General features: G+C 43.6%; 1 protein-coding gene across 28 annotated transcripts in view; it reads right to left on the bottom strand.

Annotated features, from left to right (window-relative positions):
* MAPK8IP3 (mitogen-activated protein kinase 8 interacting protein 3) overlaps positions 1 to 15365 on the bottom strand; it is a 71944-nt gene that overhangs the window by 8804 nt on the left and 47775 nt on the right. For 12 of the 28 annotated variants that reach the window (XM_063171365.1, XM_063171370.1, XM_063171369.1 and 9 more), the window contains 15 exons: positions 14306 to 14363; positions 13208 to 13360; positions 11808 to 11889; positions 10244 to 10395; positions 9604 to 9660; positions 8940 to 9110; positions 7763 to 7889; positions 6835 to 6930; positions 5467 to 5628; positions 4387 to 4552; positions 3748 to 3933; positions 2968 to 3151; positions 2052 to 2171; positions 1703 to 1783; positions 957 to 1024 (listed from right to left, as the gene is read on the bottom strand). In XM_063171365.1, coding sequence (XP_063027435.1) covers positions 957 to 1024; positions 1703 to 1783; positions 2052 to 2171; positions 2968 to 3151; positions 3748 to 3933; positions 4387 to 4552; positions 5467 to 5628; positions 6835 to 6930; positions 7763 to 7889; positions 8940 to 9110; positions 9604 to 9660; positions 10244 to 10395; positions 11808 to 11889; positions 13208 to 13360; positions 14306 to 14363 — 1863 coding nt within the window. The remainder of the gene's footprint in view (positions 1 to 956; positions 1025 to 1702; positions 1784 to 2051; positions 2172 to 2967; positions 3152 to 3747; positions 3934 to 4386; positions 4553 to 5466; positions 5629 to 6834; positions 6931 to 7762; positions 7890 to 8939; positions 9111 to 9603; positions 9661 to 10243; positions 10396 to 11807; positions 11890 to 13207; positions 13361 to 14305; positions 14364 to 15365) is intronic. The other 16 variants (XM_063171371.1, XM_063171387.1, XM_063171378.1 and 13 more) reach the window with 5 other exon arrangements.

The raw sequence follows: 15365 nt of genomic DNA, 5'->3' as shown, positions 1-15365 counted from the left end.
CTCAAATGCGCAGTTTGCTTATGTCTGTGACCTTCCCGAGACTCCTGTTTCAGCCTTACACTTATGAAATGTAACAATAAAGTTTAGTTTGATGTCCGACAGCACTCAAATCAGGCCAATATTAACATCCTTTATTGCAATGAAGTGAACAGACTTCTCTAACAAGTACAACAAAAGCAGTGAGAGAAGAGGGAAGACAGCTGAACAAGACTATGCAGAAACTTAAAAGGAAATGGGCCATACAGTCCTTGTGGTGGGGCTTCCTCATGTCACAGACCTTCAACATAATTCCCCCAAACGGTTAAATCCAGGAAAAGTCATCAGATCTCCCTTCTTCACTCTTATTTTTAATAACCAGGCAGATATTGTGTCCTTCACAGACAGGAAGCCTCTATGTCATGAAGCTTTATCTTACTTCTGATGGGAACAATTTTGATGTGTCAATGGTCAGGCTTGAGCTCATGACAAAGGCTGAATCAAAATTTGAATTGCACAAGCCCAAAAATCTCTATATTTCTGCTTGCTGAATGAACTGCTACTCAATGAATAACTAAGTTCTTTAGTCATAGTTAGCAAATCCCCATGTGCTGTCAGATATGAACATAGCTAAGACTGTTCAAGCCATAGGGACACAAACTCCATAGCAGTGAAGATGACCAGAAACTGAATTTACTAAGTGTACCTCAAACCAGTGCACAGCATATGTATTCCTGAAAGTGTCACATTTACTCCACATGTACTACACAGTACACATACACATTTTTGTTCAGAAAAGCTCAAGAAGTGGTGTTAGAATATAGTGATGATTTAGGATATCAATGATGTATATAACAGCCATGCATTTTAACTCAGTGTTTGTACCCCAGCAGCCAGCAACTTTCTCACCTTGGAAGAGCGTTTAATCCACTGCTACACTTTCAGCCAAACTTTGTTTTCTCTATTACATTGATACTTACCTTCTCCTCGATGGAATATGGCTAGTGTTCCATCTGCCAGAGCAACCAGGACCCTCCCTTTCACATGCCTGAAATAACAGAATAGTAAATACATAAAAAATGCAGTAGAAATGAGGGACTCCAAAACTCTTCCTGCCATCCATACACACTATCTTTACATAGTCTCCAGAATTCCCAGCCAGTTTTAGCATTGCAGGAACATCCTCTTACCTTCAGTGCAGTAAGATCATCACATCTGTGAGTTTTCTGTTGAGGGAATTCTTCTCCTTCACAATACAAACACCATCAATTTCAACAAATTCCCCCTAATTTAACCCTCAGTGAAATTTTGCCTTTCTCCTCCCCACTTACTTCCTCTTGATATTGCTAGACATGTATTCACTGAATCAGGTCAGGACCACAACTGAGCAGAAAAATGGGTTGATATGAGGCTTTCCCATTACAAAAACCTTGGGAAACTTCTCTCACAAAACAACACACTTACGAAAGCAAAGAAAAAGTTGGGGCTGCCGCATCCCTTGGAAGTATTCAAGGCTGGGAATGTGGATGGGGCTTGGAGCAACCTGGTCTAGTGGAAAGTATCCTTGCTCATGGCAGGGAGTTGAAACAAGAGAATCTTTAAGGTCTGTTCCAACCAAAACCATTCTCTGATTCTGTAAATCTACAACCAAGAGCTGATAATACCCTCTAAAGCATCACTCAGGCCTAAAACCTTCTCCTTCGGGTCCCTTGCAACACACACTTACACCAGGCTCAGCACAGAGTCCTTCAGCTTTATTGAGTGCAGACACTTCTTCCAGTTGGACACAGCCGAGTGCACGTAAAGCCTGTGAGAGGGGACAAATTGGGGAGGGTTAGCAGCAGAGCCCCACATCTTCAGCCTGCTCAGGTTTGAGTTTTCCCTTCTGGTAGGAAAAGTGGAGGTGAGGTAAGAAAGTGATGTTAAATCCCTGAGACTATGGTAAGCTGAGCAATGAAATGAGGAATAGAAACCTTCTTCAGAAACAAGCAATGAACAAAAGGTGTGTGGACTTGAAAAATAGAGCCCAGAGCAGGGCTGTGACACAGAGAATTGCCAGCCCAAGGGGAACACACCAGCCATTTTGAGCTCCCAGCCACATGGTGGGGGCAGCACTGGTGCAGGTCCCAGCATCCTTGGTTGACTCCTGATCTGGCAGTGTTGTGCTGGGCTCCATCTTCAGCTGCCCATTCTCCCTGAAGAAGCAAAAGAACGGTGTTAAGAGATTTAGCAGCAGCAGTGCACAGAATGCCCACCTAGGCCCACAGCCTGGCACTCACAGACTGGTATGGGCCCTTGAAGACACAAATTGCTTCCTTCTCTAGTAGTTTTCAACTGCAAATCTGCAATTTACAGTATTTCCTTTCTCCTCCCCTTACAAACAACAAGTACTTCAAATCTACAGACCCCAACTGAGTTTAGCAAGACTATTACACAAACAATATTTTCTCTGTTCATTTGCAGCTTCAATAGAAGCAACTTAGAACAACACTGGCATTCAGGAACAATCTGCATCCAAGACTTCTACCCTATTCTTAAGGCCATCACATCAGCATTGTTTGTCTTAAGAACTTTTTGAGTGGTGAATACATTTTCTTGGTTACTTTTACAGCACATCAGAGGTACTTTGATATGCTGTAAAAGTAACCAAGTAAATCAATCATTTCTACACACATTTCAGTAAGCTCCATCAGTAAGAACATGAAGTGTACATGTACTTTGGGAGATCTGCCTTAACCACAAGTCTAAGTTCATAGTGAGAGGTCAAATATTTACATTTTAACAGCTGACCCAGTCAGTTGCAGGCTGAGCCATGTCTGTTTTCATGACATTCTTTTCCTTCCCTGTTATCCCATCTATAAAATTGCTTGGGCACAAAACTGATAGAAGTCTGAACTTTATCAGAAGCTTAGGCTGCTTCTCTTGTCACAAAGCTTATGAAAACAGATCAGTAATAGAACAGAACCACTATTCTGACCCCAGCTCACCTACCCATTCTGCCTGAGTGCTTGGGCTGGGACAGGGTCTGTGAACACATGCTCGGTGAGGGGCCCAGGCCGGGCCTGTGTCAGCTCTGCCTCACTGGCACTGCTTTCTGGTACCTCTGTAGCCTCTGTTGCCTCCTCAGTAGACTGAGACTGGTTGATCTTCCCGTTGCAGACAGGAGCCACCTCACCTGGAGAACAATGAACAATGTGAAACATGCTGAAGAATCTATATAGATATCAGGCTGTCAATTCTTTAATGTATCTTTCCTTGCCAAACTCAGTCAAGCCCTGAGCCTGTGCCACAGACACAGCAGCTCATCAGGTATCTTCTCCCTGGATGGGAAACAGACACTATTTTAAAGTGAAACATAATCTATGACTAGCACAGGACAGCACTGGAAGGGCTCCAAGGCTGTCACTACAGTATGGAGTCAGCAAGGGCAGCAGTATGATTTGCATGTGAGCTTAATTGGCTTCCCAATACTCAGGGAAGAAAGCAATCAGAACAGCAGCACCTGAAGCAGGGCAAACATCTCACATGCCCAAAATACTCTGCTGTATGACTCCTGCAACTAGGCTGCAGCATGTGAATCAGAGAAGAAAGCAGGGCTCTAAGAAGAAATATACAAAAAGGGCCTTTGGTAGTCCTGCATCACAGTAACAAAATTATGGAGGCCTCTGAAGTGCTTAACTTGGGGACAAGAGGATATGGCTGTAACACCATGAGCTCATACAGGATTAGGTGTAATTGATATGTCACTAAGTTTTACATCCCAAAACTTACTCTGTCCCTTGTCCAGAACAGGTGTGTCCCCACGCGAGGAACAGTTGCTTCGTGGCACATTGCAGCGGGTTGCACAACCCACCAGCGTGATCCCTGCCAAGACACCATCTGCTCCAGCTGAGTCTTCGGGATTCACATCCCCCTCCAGGAAGATCTCGCCTGGGGGATAGTCACTCTCACTGGCCGCTGAAGGCAAAGAACAGGTTCTCATTAAATCAAGCAATTACTGCTAATTTAATGTACTCCTGAGGTCACCCTAATGATGGGAGATTCTGATCCTTCAGGGTTCACCACCTTGGAGAAGCACCACACCATCCATCAGCAGCCTGATCCACAGCAGATCCCCTCATCCCTAGTATGAGTATCCAACACAGGTACAGAGCCCTTCTATGCCCGACAAGGCTCGCTCCTACTTCCAAAAAACACCTGCTGTATACCAAAGGAAAGACTTACTGAACACTGAAGAACAGGGAGGGATCTCCACAGAAAGGTCCTCCAGGAAGGCAAGATCTGCGTTATGATTTTGGGGGACAATTACAGAACACAACACAGCCCAGGGGTTAGCTACCAAGTGAGGATGTCTATTACTCCTCAGTGGGGCAGGGACCCTGTCAAGACCACAGCCTGGGCTTCACTCACCGGGGATGCTGGAGATGCAGAGTACGTGAGCATTGCAGACAGTGAATTGGTCCACCACTGTGCCAGGCTGGTTGGCATCAATTATCACGACTTTACTGGTTGACAGCGTGCTAGTGAGGATCCAGACACGGCTGGATGTGGAATCCATCTCATGGAGCTCCTTTGCCTTTGGGAGAGCAGACACACATGGGTGTGATCAGCACTTCTCTTGGATCAACCTGAGCTTAACAGTGCTTGGCAACACTTAGACATGGTGTAATTTATTTTAAATTATATATTCTATTCTACAGTAGAACGATAGAAAAAAATTTTCTTTTTTATATTGTTGTCTAATCAGTTATATTTTTATTAATTTGATTCCATTCATGTTACTGCACTAGTATCCAGAGCACTGGCCAAAGAGCCTGTCTGACTCCTTAGGCAAGAGCAATGTGGCCACTAATTTTTCTGTTGAGATGTCTGACAAATGTATCACTGAATATTCAGTCATCCAGGATGCTGTGAGTCTGGGATGCACCCAACTGATCAGCTTAAGCAAGCTGGTCTTGGGAGAGTATAAGGCAGCAATATAAGACACATGTGGAGAAAAACCCTACAAACCAGACAGCATAAAATATTGTATGATTATCTGCAAATTACAGCTTGGTTCTTTAAACAGGAAAAAAACCCAAAAAATCACTTAAGGCTACCAAAAACCAGAATGCATTAAATCTCAAGAGGCCCAAATGGACTCACAGACCATGTTCTTTTAACAAAGCTTTCCCTGAATGTATTTATTAATTTACAATGATGAGGGCTATAAAATCTCCCTAGCAACCTCAGTCAAGCATTTCATTGCCCTTATTATTAGGATTTTATTCAAAATTCCAAACGTTTCAAAAGCAAAAGTTGGAAAACTTTACACTGGATGATTTGTCCCAGATCACACCTAAAGTTACAGAAGAGCCAGCACACCACAGCACAGTCCCACAAGGACAAGAACATTTTATGGCATAGTACAAAGATACTGAGAGAGGGGGTATGGTAGGGATGAAATGAGAAAAAACATCGGAGGGAAAAAAATCCACTTTATTTTCTGACCTTTTTTTTCTCAGGAGATGTATGGTTACTTTTGTTGTTGTCACCTTCCACTTCCCTGTCACAGGTGAGAGGATCGTGCCCAGGATCTAGTTTCTGCCCATTTCCAGGCTCCTGTTCCAAAGGTCTCCATCCTGAGAGATTTACTCCAGCTGCACACCACAGCTAAGAAACAGAAGCAGGAATCTGAACTAAGAATCCTGCAGGCTCCGTGGTCTCTTTGAATTTAGGCACCTTTGTGGAGAACTGCCAAATGTCAAACGTCTAAAACATTTAGTTGGAAACACCAGATCTTGATGATTTCTACTAGAAGATATCCGGATTGATAGAGGTAAGCCAGAGGATCTCTACCCGGCAACATCACTGCTTTTTAGTCACTGCAGCAATGCAAGCCAGGACATGACAGATGTTTAATGTGTTCAAACTGACAGAAGACAGGTTAAATGAGATATTAGAAAGAGATTCTTCCCTGTGAGGGTGTGAGGTTACCCAGAGAGAAGCCTGTGGCTGCCCCATCTCTGGAAGTGTGGAAAAATAGTCTGCTGGTTTAGCTCCCAAAAAACCAGTTTTCTGAAATCAAATCCAGCTAACCTCCTATGAATTATTTCCAGAGAGCTTTTTAAGAGAATACCTATAAGAGGAAGAGGACTACAGAAATACTAGATTTACCCAAAACCTTAAAGAAAAGATGGTACACAGAACATTATCTAAAGATCACACCTAGAACCTTCTAGAAACAATAGCAAAAAAAAATTCTTACAATTTAACCATCAGGATAACTTCTAAAAATCATCTCTGAATGAAGTAATGACAAACTGACTATTTCAAAACAACCAGCTACAGCAGGTAAGTCTGCCACAGATGACCGCTTATACCCAGCTGCAATTCTACTCAAAACATTCTAGTATTAATAGATATGGCTTCACAAAAATCTACTCCAGATAACACTTGCCTGGTTCCAATGAATTCTGGTCAACAGTAAAATCTAAGGAGTGATGAAATGTGTTTTTACTTTCACTTGGTCATTTTCATGAATTTTTATATTAGTTTCCATTACACCTTGAGGAGTCTTAGCAAAAGCATTAGAAGCATAAAATGTTGCTGCTGTTGATGAATTGTCTCAAAAAAAGCAAAAGATATCAGGGAGCAGCAGGGAACCTAGCAACCAGAACAGCTGAGAATTTTGTCCTAAAATACTTTTTCCTACATTCACTACAAACCACCATTCAATAAAAGGAAGTGGAAGATAGAATTTGGAATATATAATGTCTAAATAATAGATTGTTGTAAAAATGGCAGGTTTAGTGACCCAAATCCCTTGCTTATTTCATGTCCCCTTTCTGGACTGCACGGTAAGCAGAAACAACATACCTTCATAGTTGGGTCCTTCTCTACTAATGGGCGACAATATACAGGCACAGGGACATTTTTCATGCGAGTGTCCTCCTGACCACCATTGGGGCTCAGCTAGGGGGAGAGAAGACAAAAAAGACAGTATAAAGCTGCAAACACCAGGATACATCAAGAGAGATGGAACCAGTGTAACACAACCAATCAGAGGTGGCTGCTGCTGAGGCTTCCTATCACATCTTGTGTGAAACAAGAGTCCTTAAGGGGAGAGGAGCAGCACACCCAAGATACCATTTCACAATCATCAGTGCCCCAGTGATGGCCCACAGAGGCTACACATTGACCTGCTGATAGAGAAAGGATGCTCCCTGCAAAGAGTCAGGACAACTAGCATTCCCTTCATCATGACAGCTGGACTTGATCTTAAAAGTCTTTTCCAAACTTAATGCCTCTATGGCCTGAAACCTCCAAGCCATGCTGCCAGGCTCCTCCCTTTCAGGAGGTCTCTGACCAGTTAAACGTGTCACAAGTCAACAATTGAGGCTGATGTTATTTGATTTTGTGTTACTGATGGGAAAAAGTGGGCATAAACTACATTTGGTTTTCATACTAAATGACTGTTAAAGTTCTCAGAGTATAAATGAAATAACTAATGTTCCGGCCCAATTATAACAAAGGAAATTTAGTTTAAAAATAACTGGATTCTGGTTTAGGGCACTTTTGGTTTAGGGTACTTTTCGGTTTCAGTACTTTCATGCAGAGGAATCAAAGTCCCTCCATTGACTTTGGTGGAGATATACAGAACATCACTTTGGTCTATGATGGCCTACAATTATCACACAAACAAAACATGCACATGGTACGTCTAAATTAAATAGTTAATGACTAAGGTCCCTAGTTAATGACTAAAGTCACCTTCCACTCAGCCTGTCCAGAGCATGGTCCCTACCTGCTTGTACTTGGCTGGGAGGCTCCAGCCACAGGCCTGCAACCGCCCATCATCGTTCCGCACGTGCTCCCGAACCTGCCGGTACTGCTCTCGCTTCTGCTCACGGCGTGCTGAAGATGTGCAGTCGCTGAGGAGAGAAGCACAGCGTCACCCAGCTGATCGTTAAAGAGAGGAACTGAGGGTGAAGGGAGTGTGGCCAGTACCAGGGAGGGCACACACAGCAAACCAGATCCAACTGTGAAAAGAGATGTAGGGAGTCAGAGACAGAAAAGTGTTGAGAAACAGACACAGGGAGTTCTGACCCATCACCTGAGCAATGTGGCAAGCCAAGTTATTGTCATCACCTCTTATGATGTTCCAAGAGCCCTTCAAAAACAGGTTTTAGAGAAGGATGACACAGCATGACTGTGAGATGTCATAAGAGAAAAAGATGGAATAAGGGCAATGGGCATCTAAAAAGTTTTAATTTACCCTTCTACAAAATGCAGTATCTTTTCAACAAATCCTTTTTATTGTAGAAGTTATCCTACTTTACCACCACATTCTCCAAAGTCCTTCTATAAAAATACACCCCATGTGGAACCAAGCAACCTTTGCAATGGCAGAACACATTGTGAAGTCATGTAAAGCACTGAAGAGTTTTCTCCTTTCATCTGAGCAACACAAAGAATTTGGGTAAGACTGTAGTAGCGATGCCCAGAGGCTCATTTTTAGCATGGTTTAAATTAAAACCAACTACTGGAACTTTAATGTGCTGTGGAGAGAACTTTTATCTTTTCTTAAACCCCTTGTCAAAAGGGTTGTGCAGACATTTCATCCCTTTGTCTTGATGCTGCCATCACACTCCACCACAAAAACGCTCCTTCATTCCATCCCAGTCTGCAAATACAAGTGCAGAACTAGAGTGGGGCCACATGGAGCTCCCATGGTCCCTGCTGAGATGATCCATCATGGCCTGAAAAGCCATGGATATTGTATGTTTGGAAGGACAAGGTTTGCTGAACCCATCCATATAGTACCTGATGAGTGAAAGCTCAGGGAGGTAAGCCACAGAGAACAGAGACATACTAACATCACACAGACTGTTTCCAAAGTGGAAAACAGCTTATTTCAAACACTGCTGTTCTTTGGGAGCGCTGCAGGGGAGCCTGGCTTGGCACACAGCCCTGTAACTCACTCGTCAGGGAAGAACTCGAGGGTACGGCTGCCGGAGGAGATCTGACACATGGTGTGGCTGCGCCGCTGGCTGAACCCCGCCGTGGTGGGAGACTTGTAGTGGATATTCACAGAGGGGTAGGTCCTCTTTGCTGGGGGAGGACTGGAGGAAGAGCTGAACAGACGGCTGAAGCTAGTGACAGAAAAGGGCCAACAAGTAAGAGAAAAGGTTCCTGGGGAGACAAGCACCATAGATACACAAAAAGAGAAGCAAGAGGTTGGGATCAAAGGCTGCAAGCCTGTCGCAAAAACTGCTCTACTTCAAACTCAGACCTACATCCTTGGATTGATTGGCATAAGGTGTTTTTAGCTTCCAGAAATAGGTACCTTCTAAAAACAGCCCTTTATTACACATGACTGTGAGTGTGTCCTCATAAACCAGGACAGAGTATGAAAGTTTCCATTCCAGGATACTCATGAACTTTTTCAGCTTGTGAAACAAAGTCAATGTGCATGGTCGGATCTGATTTTAACTTCACTAAGGAAAAAGGAAGCCCTTGAAGGCAAAAGGGTTAAGCCAACTTCTATCTGACATTAATGTCAGAGTCTATTAAGTTGTTGTCTGAAGTAGAAATGGCAACACTCCCCACTTTTCTTAATCTTGCACAAACCACCGAAGAACTTACAACTGCCAAATGGTGGATTTCTTCTTCTCCTGCACGGATGGGTGCTCACGGGAAGCTCTATGGACAAACACAGCAGAACCAAGTTAATTTCTGCATCTCTGCCAAGCATCAGGTCATTTCCATCAAGGAAGCCATGCTGAAAGTCAGAATTCATTCTAACATGTTTCAAAAGACACCAAGGAATGGGACATGCCCTGGTCTTCAATGCAAGCTCACCCAACCACTTTAAGTAACAAGGCTCATGTGTTTAACGTGATTATCAACTCCCTGTAAAACTGTCTGCCACAGACAGTGTGGGAACTACAGAACCTAGCATTGGAGTCACTTCAAGCCGTAGCCTTTAGAACTCATCATTCAGAAGCAATACTCCTCCCTAGAGCTTCTCCCAGATTAATAAGCACACAAGAAACAAGCAAGACGAACAACTATCCACTGTCCCCAAATAACGGTGGTAACATGAGATTTGCAGCCCAGGTTCAGGAACAGGAGAGAAAGAATTGGTGTTAGGAGAAAAGCATCTACAGTCTGGAAAACTTCCAGTACTTCTCAACCGTGTGTCAGTAGGGGATGCATTGACCATAAGGTAAAACATGAACAGGTCCTGTCCTAAACAGGAATGTTATCCAACACCCAGGCTCACCTGATCATCTCCGTCCACCTGACAGCCTCCTGAAGCTCCATCAGCCTCTCCTTGTACTGGTTGCGCTCCATCAGGACCCGGGCCATCTCCACACGGGTGAAGCGCCGGCGCTGGGCAATGGGAATGTTGTCCTGCAGAGGGGAGGAGCACTGCTTCAGCCAACAAAAGATGGAATGGGATTGAGGTTAGTACCAGGCACGTCAGGGACAGACACATATTTGTTAGTTCTTCTCCTGCCCTGTTTGATTTCACCCCCATTTCCCCATATGAGGAGATAATTCAGACAGTGAGCTCCAAACTATGGCCATGGACCTCCGTGGGTTCAGCAAACCCATGGAAACTGGAATGAGAATCACCACCAACTTGAACACATAGCCCTCGCATACACAGACCCCAATGTGGGACTATTGCCAGCAAGGTGCTTTGACAGTCTGCAAGGAATGGTAAGAATTGACAGTGGTCTTTTGGTCCAGAAATTTGGAAACCAAAGATTCAATTAATAGCAAAGCCAGTCACAAGCAGCAGGGAGCACCACATAAGGCCACCTGCCCTCTCAGGAGGACTGCAAGGATGTTTTCTGCTAGTACAGATGGATAAAGGTAGGATACAGGAAACTAAGGAAACACCTTTTCCTCTTTGGTGACACAAATTGACCTTCCAATGAGGGCAGAGGCAGCTTTGGGTTGGGAACAAAATGAGTAAAAGTCTGTTTTGTCTCTTTTGAAAAGTGGAAAATGAGAACAACATGACTAAAAAAATATCTGCCCAAAATAAAGACTGCAAGGGTTTCGGGAACTCATTACTAGAGGTGGTACATGGTTGTGCTAGACTGTGGCAATTCCTAAGCTCAGCCTGGTTGGTAAGTGCTGCTGAGAGCTGGAACAGCACAAATTAACCAAGTCCCTCTCTAGCCTCCCTGGACTTTGAATCAAATCTGTATGACTAGTCAGAACAAGAACTGTATAAACAAAAAGGAATTTATCAATTATTTTTTAAAATTATAAAAAGAACCAGACCTCCTGTCTGTTCAACTGAAAACAAATCCAACTCTCTTCAGCAGCTCATGAGCACAACGTGAAAATGTTCCCATCTACCTAAATTCTCAACAGACCAAGTTCACTCCAAATAAGTCAAGAGATCTAGGCTAAAACTGAACCTGTAAGCTGGATTTCAGAGCATGATGTGCTCACAGCTACATCTCCACTGCCTACATGGGGACAGGCTCTTCTGGAGAAGCCTGACAGTCGTAACGCCCTGAGAGAATCCACACTGCACACTAGATTTTGATTCTAAATTAGGATGGTATTGAGCAGGGCAGTGCTCTAGCACTCAGCCACAGAAACTACATCCTGCACAGTCATACTGCCACCGGGTTGGCTGCTCCTCTGTGCCAGATTCTGGTTTGAAAGTTGTATGAAGGGATTTCATGCTCATCAGCCACAACCCATTCACCACCCTTGCCCTCATTGCTATCAATCTGCATCTCAGGACTCATATACATGACGCAATACAGGTAAGTAAATCAACCCCCTTTCCCCGCAGGCATTTTAGTAATGTCATATACCAATTCTGTACAGAGATAGCTGCTTACATCCTCCACCTCCTCTTTGGGCTCTCGTCGGGCAACAATTGCTTCAGATTTCACTCTAGGAAACAGGAAGAAAGGGATCAAAACAGCAAGTGACACCATGGCTGGGTCTGGGAAGAGAACCAGCTATGGGAAGTCTGGCTGCATCCATCACCATGTGTACCAAGTGTACAAATTCTGAGATGCTTCTCTGCCATTTTCCCTCCCTCTTCCAGTACATTACTCTGAAGAGCTTCACCGACCTCACCCCTTTTTTTTTTTAAAGATTTGTTGTGAGCACCAAAATACTGACCACTGGAAGAATTCAGCCAGTTTCTGTTTCTGAACCAGCATCTACATTCAAATATTTTATGAGTATGGAGCCATTTTCGATAGGGAAAATTCTAGCTTAAATGCTTCTGCTGGACTGCTTCTGGTTTCAGTAGATTCTCTGATTCTTTAGGATTCAATACAGTGAAAAAAGCCCCTAACATGAAGAACAATTTCCCAAAATGGTAAAGAACACCAAACCCTGATAAAAAATACTGAAAGTATTTGAGTGCTTTCAGTTTCTTTGAACTCCTACTTTATGAGGCATTACAAAAGGCATTTTAAAAATCTCCCTGCTTGCAAGACTACTTTCATTTCATGCATTCTGAACAATAAAGAGACCAGTCTGTGTTATTCTTAGTGATTCTGAGCTCAGACTACAGAACCTTCTAGATTCCAGCTGGAGAACAAACCCTGTCCTCTGCCCTGAGCACCTGCAGTCATGCACAGCCAGCCACAATGGAACTGTTCTGCTCTGAGCTCCAGGAGGCAGCTTTGTGTGTATGGATGTGAAACCATCCCAGGCTTTGCTGGGCAGTTGGGCTTTAGTTTCTCTAGTTTGAAAGGAAGATAAAAATATTTTAATTCTGATACACATTCCTGTATCAGAATTTAGAATCTCTTCTGCCTCTTCTCAGTCTTAACATGAGCAATGAAACAATTATTGATATAGGCATTTAAATATTTCTTGTGCAACTCTGTATGAGCTCTTTCAGTAAATGAATGGGCATTCACTTCTCTCACAGCTAACCTGGCTGCTAGGAGGACCAAGTTCTTGGCAGTTTCCTTCAAAATTATTGGTCTTGAAACTCCCCTTCTTTGGGTCATTTTGGTTGTTGCTGATTGGTTGGCTTTTAATTGCAAATTCACACCCTAAATGCTCCACTCCAGGGAGCCTAGGTTTGAAGCTGCTCCTTCAGAATTCCTAATCCTGCCTTCTTGTGCTCCCTAAAGTACCTTTAAATGCCAATGCTAATCCCATGAATGAAACAGCCAGCGTAAAACAGAGGAGGTGGGTTTACCATTCTTTACTCCCAGTTCCTTGGAGCAGGGGAGTAATCACTCACCTCTTCAGCTCCTCCTCCAGCTCCTTGACTCTCGTTTCTATTTTGGCTTTGGCCTGCTTTGTTGCTTCCAGTTCTCCCTTCAGCACCTCCTGCTCACCAGACAGCTGGTCCACCTTGGCAATCAAATCATTCTTCACAACGTTCAAAGCATTTCTTAAAGGTGTGAAAGGGACAATAAGCAAAAGTGCCCCAAAGTAGCAGTTGTCCATAAAAGAGATCTTCAACTAAAGTCACAGATGCTACTAGGAAAGTTGAAACAAGTGTGTTTAACAATTCAGTTCAGCTATGTCTCAAGGGAAACGGGAAGATGGAGCTCCAGAAGAACAGAAAAGTCACCATAATTGTTCAGGACAATTATGTATCCTGACTAACAAATCAACCTCTCCTTTGGAAGATGACAAAACACTGAAGAAGGCATGTGTAGAGCAACCTATCTATTTTTGGCAGAATGAAAGTCTGAAATACACCCTTCAGAATTGCTGTCATCTGCAATTGAGGATAACTGCAGATGATGGTTATAGAAATATGCATTTCCAATCAGCTCCAAAACATCTTACATTTATAAAATGAGTACCTTCCCATCACAGTAGGTTCTCCAGCTCTACCCTGGGAGTACTTGGCCTTCCTCTTCCCATCTCCTCAATTTTAATAGCTGGTTTGCCAGCTTTTCTCAAAAACCAACTTCATTACATTGTCTGCTTCTCCTCCATCAACTACGAAATATTTAAGAACTCAACAATGACAATTCTTTTTTTTCCTAATGACAAACCTTGCAAATGAAACCTTACTATCAGCAACATCCTCACAGAAACTCAGACCAACACATGGATTGCCACTGAATTTAAAGCCTGAAACTTATCTCAGATGGCATCAGGCCCTACCAGCACATGCCTAGAGGCTTTATCCAAGTGTCTGCAGAAAGGAAACAGCTAGGAAATAGCTTAGGAGAGCAATTCTTCTTCTACAAGTGAAGGAACAAGTATTCAGGACAACCAGTTAGATAAGCAAGTGAGGAAGGAGTTTTGGCTAAGACCTACTCCAAGGTGACATCTTGTTTATAACCAGGCAGGTAGGTCAGAGCATGCGACAGTTCCTTACTTGGTCTCCAGCAGCTGAGAGTTCTCCAACAGCAGATTGCCCACTTCTTTGCCCATTCCTGAAAAGAAAGGCCAGGCAGTTTTCACCTGCTCTCCTAGAAACATGCAGCTTTTGTGGCACTGCCTAACTTATGCCCTAGGAAAAGAAATCACTTTTGTTAGGCTTCCCTAGATTCCTGTGTCCTGTGTGTAGAGTGGAGTGTCTCTACCTGAATGACCAAACAGCACCAGCAAAGACACCCATGTGTCCTGTGGAGAATCCAAACTCAGATCTAGCTTCTCACCCCAGTCTACACAAACCTCTTTGGGAGGGACAGAGGGGAGAGCTTCACTAATACCAATCAGGGAAGTCAAGGCAGTAACTCCTGGTTCAGCCATGAGCTATTGCAAACAGTTTTTATCATTCCTCACACAGAATGAAGGTAGAGTTCATGGGTTTTTCACAGAGGATAGCAGAACACTGTCCAAACTGCTGTCCTGCACACTAGTGATTTTCCTCCTTTCTTAGTATAAGCCAGATTTTCTGTTTGCATGATTTGGGATCATGGTTGTGATGAGTTTCATGAACATGAAAGGCTTCCCCATTATCGACCTTCTGCTAGAGCAATTTCAATAGGACTTCAGATTGTCCCTTGCTACACCTAGCTCTAACAGCTTTCTCACAGATGTTTAAAATGTGAAGTCTCGGTTCCACCACTTCAGACTCATAGTCAACATTACAGCAGACACTCTGCACTTGCACTTGGGCATCCATGTACAACTGCAGTCTGCAGACTGGTTTACAAGAACACTGACACATCTGGGGCTAAGAGTGAAGGTTGAATTCAGTATTTCATAAAACCAATGAAATTTAGGGACCAAAAGCACAATACAAAATCTGGATTGTTTCCCACTGTCTTATAGTGAGGAACAGAGGCCACCTGAGAGCTGAAGGCAGAGACGCCTCTCCCTGTTGGAGGACAGTGCTAAGGGGTGCAGCTCATATCTCACCACAGGTCCCAGAGCATGAAGAAGTCTCCCCACAATCAGTATCTGTCCTGCCCTCTGAACTCTCTCTTCTT

This window comes from Melospiza melodia, chromosome 18, assembly GCF_035770615.1.
Source record: "Melospiza melodia melodia isolate bMelMel2 chromosome 18, bMelMel2.pri, whole genome shotgun sequence".
NCBI classification, from domain to species: domain Eukaryota; kingdom Metazoa; phylum Chordata; class Aves; order Passeriformes; family Passerellidae; genus Melospiza; species Melospiza melodia.
This window is presented reverse-complemented; position numbering and strand designations above follow the sequence as displayed.